Source organism: Arachis hypogaea, chromosome 18, assembly GCF_003086295.3.
Source record: "Arachis hypogaea cultivar Tifrunner chromosome 18, arahy.Tifrunner.gnm2.J5K5, whole genome shotgun sequence".
Lineage (NCBI taxonomy): Eukaryota > Viridiplantae > Streptophyta > Magnoliopsida > Fabales > Fabaceae > Arachis > Arachis hypogaea.
Window position 1 is genome coordinate 130,060,937 of NC_092053.1, and position 10,436 is coordinate 130,071,372.

The 10,436-nt window shown below is 36.2% G+C and overlaps 1 protein-coding gene across 1 annotated transcript; it reads left to right on the forward strand.

Annotated features, from left to right (window-relative positions):
• Positions 1-2,470: 2,470 nt before the first annotated feature.
• LOC112772882 (glycosyltransferase BC10) lies at positions 2,471-4,035 on the forward strand. The gene has a single exon (XM_025817894.3). It carries the CDS (start codon positions 2,759-2,761, stop codon positions 3,959-3,961), a length of 1,203 nt encoding a protein of 400 aa, XP_025673679.1. The 5' UTR covers positions 2,471-2,758; the 3' UTR covers positions 3,962-4,035.
• Positions 4,036-10,436: the final 6,401 nt, after the last annotated feature.

Genomic DNA, 10,436 nt, shown 5'->3' on the forward strand with positions numbered 1-10,436 from the left:
AACCCTTGGCTACCTCCTCCATATCCAATGAGCATTGCTCCCGAAATGATCTCACATGCTGATCCTGGTCAGCACATATGGGTTAGGAACTTATTGACAGAAAATAGAGAATGAAAACATAACATATTAAATGAAATCTTTTCACCTGAAGTTAGAAGCATAATCCAATCAATTAAGCCAATAGAAGGGGAAGATGTTCTGTAATGGTCTCTCAACAAATTCAGATCGTATGATGTGGCTTCGGGCTTTCAGATAGCATACCAATTTTTTCATGCAGAGCCAGAAATAGAACTTGGAGAGAATTCAATTACCTCAGTTTGAAAAGATCTCTGAAAGAGAAGACTTCCTCACAAAGTCCAAATTTTTATTTGAAAATGTCTTCACGAATGGATACCGGTCTTATCTCTTCTTCACCGGCGATTCCCTTCCACAAGTCCCAACTGCCCGAGATGTCAAATGGAGGAAGAAATCATTAATCACTGCCTTACCCAATGCTCTGGATCGAGGATCTTCTGGGAGCAGAGTCCATTCAACGCAAACATCATCAACCACAACTTCACAAGCTTTTGTCAATGGTGGGAAGTGTCACTGTCAGTATTGCAAGGTAGACATGGAGGTGGGAGAAAGGTAGATCTTTTAGCATGTTTTTGTTGGAATATTTGGAAGACAAGAAATAAACTAATCTTCGAGAATCAGAGTTCAAATCCAATAAATTACACTACTTCGTTGAAATTAATTGGAGAAAAACTAAGCCCATCCGTCAATCCTCTTTGACTCACTTTCTACTTTACCTTTCTTATTCTCTCTCTTTTCTTTATTGTTTTTTTCTTTCGATAGTATTGTTAATGTATTGAGACAATTTGGTGTCTATTGGGAGAACCCCATCTTTTTTTTATTGTCCTATAACTTGGACAAATATTTACTCATTTTTTAATGAATAAAATTAATATTTTTGAATTTTTTTAAAATAATTTTATGGATAAATTTATTAATATTTTATATATTTATGAATATAAATAGTAGTTCCATAACGTTAATATAATGATTTTAGTAATTAATTAAGGAGAGAGGGCCAAGCATTTTAGCATGAGGTTTATAAAAAATGTTTCCTGGATTGTTAATGAAAATTTACTACTAGAAAAAATTTTTAGACCCAATATTTTTTTATGGAAAACTCAATCTAAACCATTAAAGAAAGAATATGTTACCTCAGTTCTGCTCTGGTTTTCTGATGATGCTGTCTAATGGGCCAGATAATATAGGCAGTCAAGATTGGGCCTCACTCATATTTCACCCTTTATAAAACACCTAAAATTTACAACCAAAAAACTTAAACACCAAATTTAGAACAAAACCAAAAACAACTCACCGATAAAACTGCATCTTCAGTTCATTTGGGCTTTGGGTTGAAGTCAGCATTTCAGAGAGCATGAGGATTATTTTAGGTTGACACCAAGCACGTGACGTGACAGCCTGTGAGGAACATGCAAAGTTGAGTCTGGCATGGCCGCCACGTGCTTCTAACTCAACTCAAGTACTGCATATCACACAAATTCTTGAAATTTTTTTGGGGTTAATATTTTTAGATATTGATGAAATTAAAGTATACAATATGTAGAGGATGTATTTCCTGTGTATTGTCAATCCGTAGGAATGTATTGTACTATTGTCCGTTTTTAAAATTTTAAAAAACGTTATAAAATTTAATAACTGAATGTTACGCTAAAATTTTAATATCTAAAAAAAAATATAGTGTTCTAAGAGTAAACGAATGTTCTTAGAACTCGTTTGAAAAGGTTTATAAGTGACTTTTTTAACTTTTAACTTATAAAAATATGTAGTATTAATATTTGATATAATTTTTAAAATAAAATTGTAATTTTCTAAAAAATTATTTTAGTGCTTAAGGAAAAGTTAAAAAAATGACTTCTCTCATAATAAAAAATTTTTTATTATTTTTTTTTTAAAATAAATATTTTAGAACTAAAAAACCAAATACAAAATAATTTATTTATAAACTATTTTTAATATAAATATTTATTATTTAAACTATTTCTTTAAAAGTAATTTAATTAAGTTATTTACTCGAACTGGACCTTATTTTTTGTTATTTATTGTGTTTGATATTAAATTTTATTTTATTAATATTTTTGCACCTAAAAATAACTCCAAATTCTTTGCTTGCGTGGGAAGCGAGACCTCATTCAACACATCAGACGGCTGAGATTTACCCATTACTTATTATAGCAGTATTAGTTATCCTTTTTTCCTTAGAAGTCAGCAGTATTAGACTATTAGTTATCTGTTTTATATAACGACATAGATAATGCCAATGGACACTGGTCCTAGCTAACCTCGAATTACAATAATTACTTTCCCTTGTTTGCCAAGGGAGGCTCAGAAAAGGGGAAACAAAAAAAGGACACCTAGAAAGTCGAAAGAGCACTCCAAATATTAGTTATTTATAGCATGCAATAAGTGAGTGACCAGAACAAAAACAGACAGAAATAAGTATCCCTCAACCAGTCCAATAAAATTCAATCTGATTTATATAAAATTCGTAAATTATGACCATTTCGCATAATAGTGCCTTCCCAGGCTAATTCCGCCATCAATTTAGCAAAATCGTATCTCTTTCATTTCATGTTCATCCCCTCTTTATGGTACTCAATACTCGATTTTCAAGGATGGTTCCCAATATAAAAACGGGGCAAAAAGAAATCTGCATTTTTATTAGTAAAATTTTTAAACCCTGAAAATGCTGTCACCAAACTCTTTCTCTCTTCTTTTTGCTATTCTTCTATGCTTACCTTTGGCCATTGTGTTCACCACCACCACAACCACCACCATAACCACCTCCACTACTACAATCACAATTACAAAGAACACCACTATCACCACCGCCAAACTCTTTCATGACCCAAACCCACCAATCCCAAATCTCACAACCACCTTCTACATCAAACATCCCAACAACACATCACGCCAACCACCGCCGCCGCCACCCTCACCGCCACCATCTGAAGCAGTGGTGGAGTATAACGACGATGAAGAAGAGAAAGAACTCTTCCGTATGGCTTCACGTGCAAAACGAAAACCCACTAACACTAAAAAACTAGCGTTCATGTTCCTCACAACAACGCCACTTCCATTCGCACCTTTATGGGAATCGTTTTTCAACAAATCACCGAGAAATCTCTACAACATTTACGTCCACGCGGACCCCACATTCTCCTATGACCCACCGTTTTCCGGTGTTTTCCGCAACCGCACAATCCCTTCAAAACCCACCGCTAGATACACTCCCACACTCGCAGCGGCGGCGCGTAGATTGCTCGCACGCGCCCTCATCCACGACCGCAACAACCACATGTTCCTCCTTCTCTCCCCTTCTTGCATCCCGCTTCACTCCTTCAACTTCACATACTCCACGCTCGCTCACTCGCGCAAGAGCTTCATCGAGATCCTCACCAACGAAACTGGTTCCTATGATCGATGGGCGGCGCGTGGAGATCACGTGATGCTTCCAGAGGTGACACTCGACGATTTTCGGATTGGGTCTCAGTTTTGGGCCTTGACACGTAAGCATGCGAGATTAGTAGTCTCGGAAACGAGACTTTGGTCAAAGTTCAAGTTGCCATGTGTGCGTTGGGACACGTGTTACCCGGAGGAGAATTACTTTCCTACCCTTTTGGCCATGTGGGACTCCAGAGGATGCGTGCACGCCACGCTCACGCATGTCGATTGGAGCGGAAGTGAGGATGGGCACCCTCGAATGTACCAGAAGGAGGATATTGGGCCTGAATTGTTTTGGGCCTTGAGAAAGGGTAGGCCCAGATACGGTGATAGTGGTAGAGAAATACGTAGGCGCCGTGACCCCTTTCTCTTTGCAAGGAAGTTCGCCCCTGACTCACTTCAGGCATTGATGCAAATTGCAGATGACATTATTTTTAGAGATTAGTCCGATTATATAAAAGTAAATGTACATGCATATATATAATAGGGATTTGCTCTTAAATATTCGATATTGTGTAACTGAATTGGTTAAAATTTGATTTGACAAGATAGAATTTGATTTAACAGATTTAAGTTGGTTATAATTTTTGAATAGAGTATTGATTTAGAGAGCCACTTAAATAAAGATGTTAAAAACGTCTTTTTTTAAAAATGTTTTTTAAAAATTAAAATTTAACACATAAAATAAATTAAATTGTATTATTTTTATTAAAATTAGATCGGACAAATCAATTTAGCAAAAAAATTAATAAATTAAATTTTGAATCGGTATAAATTAATATTTTTTATAAAAATTTACTACAATATTCTTATTATAAAACACAACTAAAATATATATATATATATATATATATATATATATATATATTTTAAAAATTTTAAATTCTAACCCTATAAGATAGAGAAGAAAATGGTTAGAATTTAGGATTCTTAAAATTAATATATATAATAAGAGTATTTTAGTTATTTTATATAATAGAGATATTGTAATCATTTTTTATAAAAAATAATATTAATTTAGACGGATTCAAAATTTGATTTACTATTTTTTGATCAAATTAATTTGTTTGACCTAATTTTGACAAAAATAATATAATTTAAGTGATTATATATATTAAATTTTAATTATTAAAAAATATCTTTAAAAAAAGACGTTTTCTGCGTCTTTATGGGAGCATCCCCCATTAATTTAAGAGTAATGCTACACATCTAAGTCTTTTTATGAACCAAGTCCAATCAAGTTAAATAATAAGACTTAAAATAATGCTAATTATAATTAATTTTTGTTATGTTAAACTAACTTGATTGGACTTGGTTAACAAAACAAATTGGATGTGTAGCATTATTATTCATTTAATATCAACATTTTTTTTACTAAATAGAAAAGAAAGAAAAAAAAAAACAAAGACAAAACTAAATTAATTAGCTAGGTTTATATCTAAATCTATTAGATGTTGATGTTCACTCTATAGTTGACTCCAATTCGAGTGAATGTCCGTGCCAAAAGCAGCTGTTTTAGCCATACAATCTGCAACATTATTTGCATTCCTCTGAATTAAAAGAATAGAGACTCTACAATTTCAATTCATAACCTCTTATATATATTTTGCTAAATCCCATTTCGAAATATTATTACTAAGCATTCTTTGGTTTACCAAGAAAAGAGCTTTTAAATAGTCTGTTTCACAAATAACCTTACAAAATTCACTATTCCAAACTAGAAGTAAACCTCTCCAAATCGCATACAATTCAGCAAAAAGAACAATGCACACTTTGACTTTTTCAGTACAGTCTTTCAACCAACATCCATCAGAATTGCGAATAATACAACCAAAATCAGCATAGCCAAAAGGAGCAAAACAACTAGCATCACAATTCAATTTAACAGAATGAACTGGAGTTGGAACCCAATACAAACAAAGCGAAGGAGGAGACAAAGATTGATGCATAGCAAAAATAGTGTGGAACTCCCTTACTGAACTACGAATCAAACTCACCACTTTACCAGCACTCCAACAGTCATCTGTATTAAATAAGTCATGATTCCTGCTTCTCCAAATTCACCAGATGGTCGAAAAGAAAAGAAAAATATCTCCACTCCTTACACTTATGTAAAGCCAATCACGTAAATCCGAGTTATCTGAATACAGGCCTAAAAGGTTTCAGACCTCCTTGGCACTAGGGCACTCCCGAAGACAATGAAGAATGGATTTAGAACCATTCTGACACCGATGAAAAATGCTAGATAAAATTAAGCCACGCCCCAAACGAAACTCTGTCATAGGAATAGCGTTATGAAGACTGAGCAAAATCAAGAACTTGTACTTCTTAGGAATATGCAGTTGCCATACCCACAACCAATTATCACGCTCATTCCAGTCAAACTTTCTTTTGGCTAGCCAATTGTATCCACTCCTAGTTGAGTAGAGTCTAGAAGATGCCACACCCCACGACCAACCCGAACTCTCTCCAGCATTCAAATCCGAATTATAAGCATTCAAATGCTGTTTGACATCTTTTAGAATGTTAGAGAAAACATCATGGAGATTCCATTGACCATCTTTCCAAACGTCCCTAATAGTTAAATCAGAGTCAGATATATGTACAAAAGGGACATCTTGAGCAATTGAGCCCTCAATACTCCAATTGTCAAAAGTTGCCAAACTAATTTACCAAGTAACGATATATTAACACACGCAGGATCTCTAACACCTAGGCCACCAAATTTCTTTGGAGTGACCACGGTCATCCAATTAACAAGAGAAAGATCTCTGCCATCAACTTGACCCTTCCAAAGGAACTGTCTCATCATAGAAGACAATTTATCGCAAACCCAATTTGAAAAAAAAGATACCTGCATATGATAGATATGAATAGATGCTGCAACAGAATTAATCAGGCAAAGTCTCCTTGCTTTATTTAGAAGCTTTCCTTTTCAATTAGCTAATCTTTCCCTCACCTTTTCAATCACCGAATGAAAAGAAGCTCTATTGGTACGGAAATGATTAAGGTTAACTCCAAGATATCTTCCTAAGTTCAAAGCAAAACGTATTGAAGAAACACTAGTAAAAATATCTCTTTTACGAGCAGTCACATTTTTAGAAAAAAAAACTTTAGATTTTTTAAGATTTACTTTCATGCCAGATGCCTTGTAAAAAATGTTAAGAGAATGCATGACCATTTGGACCTGACTTTTTGTAGCCTGATAGAAAAGTAAGAGATCATCTATAAACATCAAATGAGAAAATTTCGGGCCACCCCTAGCAATAGAAACTAGTTTTCAGACACCCTCGACCACCTTATGAAATATATAGCAAGCAAGTCTTTCGATACAAAGCACAAATAATTAAGGAGACATTGGATCACCCTGTCGAAGCCCCCTTCTAGGAGCAAAACTATCCAATCTATTCTCATTTCACATAATAGAAAGAGATGATGCACTGACACAATTCATAATCAAATTAACAATGATGATAGAAAAACCAAAAGTAATGAGAGTACTCTCTAAAAACCTCCAATCCACCCTATCATAAGCTCTTTTATGATCAATTTTAAAAGCAATAGTACATTTCTTATATTGTGTATGCTTCATGAAATTTAGAATTTCTTAGACCACAACAATATTATCAGAAGTACCACGACCCGGAATAAAACCTCCTTGTAAAAGACTAACAATATCTGGAAGAAAGGGCCCAAGTTGATTAGTCAATAGTTTGGTAATAATTTTATAAACAACATTACACAAGCTAATAGGCCTGAAATCCTTCATAAAGGTAGGGTTATCAATTTTAGGAATAAGCACAATCAGAGTTTCCATGATCCTAAGATTTAAGTACTCTTCCAAAAAAGCGCTCCGGACAATATTCCAAATCTCAGCGCCTACTATCTCCCAATATTCTTTAAAAAAAATAACCTTGAAAGCCATCTGGACCAGGAACTTTAAAACGGCTCATACTAAATACTGCTGACTTGACTTCCGCAAAAGAGACAGGGTCAATTAACTTAGCAGAAGCCTCGGTGCTTAGAGTGGGCATCGGAACATTCCCTAAACAATCAACCTCAACCTCTTCCGTTGTACCAAAGAGATTCTTGTAAAAAGAGAAGGCTTATTCTTGGAGAATATCTGGATCAGTAGACCAAGACCCATCTCTAACATATAATCCATATACTCTATTATGATGTTTACACACCAAAGTCTAAAGATGAAAGAATTTAGTGTTTCTATCCCCATAAATGACCCACTACTCTCTAGATTTCTAGTACCAAAAAAGTTCCTCTTGCAATAAAAGCCTATTGTAATCTTTTCTTAGTTCAGCTTCTTTAATTCTCAGAGACAACACATCGGTAACCTCCAAATGCCGTTGAATCTGATCAATCTAAAATTTCAGCTTATTTTTTCGAACAAAAATATTTCCAAAACCCTTTGAGTTAAAGTACAAAGAAACATGTTGAACCATCTTAAACCTCTCAGTAATTCTTCCAGACCCTTGATTCCAAGCCTTAAAAATAACATGTTTATAAGAAGGATGTGTTGCCCATGCAGCTGAAACCTAAAAGGACGAGAACCTTTCACTCTAGGGCCACCATGACAACGAACTAAAATAGGATGAGAAAGGCGCTTGTGACTTGCTGTGAGAAATGGTATGTAAGGAAGGAGCTACATTAGAAGCAGATGTCGCGCTCTACATATGCGAAGGACATTGATAAGAACACGAGGTATTTCCACAACTTAGCCTCTGCGAGAAGGAGAAACAACAGGATTGATGCGCTACTCATTAATGGAAGGATGATAAGGAATCAAACTATGATTAAGATTGAGATTAAAGACTTTTACAAGAATTTGTATCATTAGGAAGAGTCTCCTTTGGTGGGGTTCAAGGTCAGTTTGGTGGAAATGATTGGTGAAGAGGATGCTTTGGCGTTGGGGGTGCAACCAACTCCTGAGGAGATTAAAGAAGTAGTGTAGAATTGCGAATCATCCAAGGCCCCAGGTAGTGATGGGTACTACATGAACTTTATAAAGAGGTGTTGGGCTAAAATTGGCTCTAAATTTACGGCGGTGATGATGGAGTTCTTTCTGATTTCCAAGCTACCGACGGATGCGAATCTCACTTGGATGGTGTTCGCCCTTAAGTTTACTAGTGCTAAGAAAATCAAAGACCTTAGACTGATCAGTATGGTAGGTTGTGTGTACAAAGTCATTTCAAAAATGCTGGTTAGGAGGATGCGAGCAATCATGCCACGACTAGTAGGTGAGACTCAGAGTGCTTTTGTTAAGGGACGAAAGATTCATGACAGGGCCCTTATCACATGCAAAACTGTTCAATGGATTAAAATGAGGAAGAAGGAAGCGGTGATAATAAAGCTAGATTTCCAGAAAGCATATGATAGAATCAGGTGGAGCTTTGTAGACCTTATGTTGCAAAAGATGGACTTTGGACGAAGATGGAGGAGTTGGGTTATGGAGTGTGTAAGTACGAGTTCTATGTTAGTGCTGATAAACGGATCACCATCTAAGCCATTTAAGATGGAGATGGATTTGCGATAGGGTGATCCACTGTCTCCATTTCTGTTTGTATTTGTCATTGACATTCTACATAGGATTCTTAGGGAGGCGGTGAAAAATGGGCGAACGTCGCTGTTACTGGTAGGTAGAGATCATGTCGAGCTGTCACACCTTTATTTTACGGACGATACTGTCCTGTTCTACCCCCTGAAGAAGAAACCATTAAGAATTACAAGAGGATCATTCGTTGTTTTGAGCTTATGTCGGGGCTGATTATTAATTTTGATAAGTCAAGCTTGATTCCTATCAAGTATCAACTGTGATGATCAATGGGTACAGCGTATATGTAGAGTGCTGGGCTGTAAGATAGCCTCTCTTCTAGTGAAATACTTGAGGATCTCGCTAGGAGCGAACCCGAGGTTGGTGAAGACTTAGAAGCTCATCTTAGAAAAAGTGGAGGAGAAGCTAAGCATGTGGAAAGCCAAGGTCCTCAATAGAGCCGGTAAGTTTGTGCTTATTAAATCTGTATTGAACAGCCTCCCTGTATATTATTTAAACTTGTATAAAATGCCAAAGGCTGTTGTAGAAAAATTGATTTCCCTACAGAGTAGGTTTCTTTAGAGCAAGGAGGATGGTAGAAATGGTATGGCTATGGTCAGGTGGGAGGTGGTGCAGGCTCCCAAAAAGCTTGGTGGGTTAGGCGTCAGGGATGCTATGGTGCGTAACACAGCCCTCCTTTTTAAATGGTGTGCTCTTGTAATAATCTGAACCCCAATATGATGCTGTCAGCCCAGGTGTTACATACTCCGGGGGGGAGCATAGAAGGATATCTGCCAAATACAGTTCAAGGATCAACAAGTAAGACAGAAGATGATTAATGAGTTGTCTATTGAGATTGGTGATGGGAGAGGAACTCGGTTCTGTGAGGATGTATGGTTGCGTGGAAGGTCCCTGAAAGATCTATTTCGAGGATCTTCTTAGTTTCAAACCAAACTGGATTCGTTATAGGGGATTGTGGATTCTGGGACGGGTTAGAGTGGAGATGGAACTTCCAATGGAGGCGAGAGCTATTCCAATGGGAGTTGGACTTAGTGAACCAGATGCATGAAACTTTAAGACTGTTTAAACTTGCATATGACAGAGAGAATAGAGTTGTGTGAAAATTTGATAAACAAGGTGTATTTTCTACTAACTCTTTTGTGTAGACACTGCAGGTGGAAATGCTTCCAGAAGATATAGCAAGTTACAGCTTTACTAAGACAGTTTGGAAAGGTCTAGTCCCACCAAGAGTTGAATGGTTTGTTTAGTTTGTTTTGATTGGAAGGGTCAATACGAAGGAGAGGCTGAGTCAGTTCGGAGTGGTTAACCAGGAAGACGTCGCATGTGTGTTATGTAACCAAGGTGTTGAATATGG

What these genes read in the sequence shown, in the direction of transcription:
- LOC112772882 (XM_025817894.3), top strand. Translation starts at nt 2,759, where the DNA reads ATGCTGTCACCAAACTCTTTCTCTCTTCTTTTTGCTATTCTTCTATGC.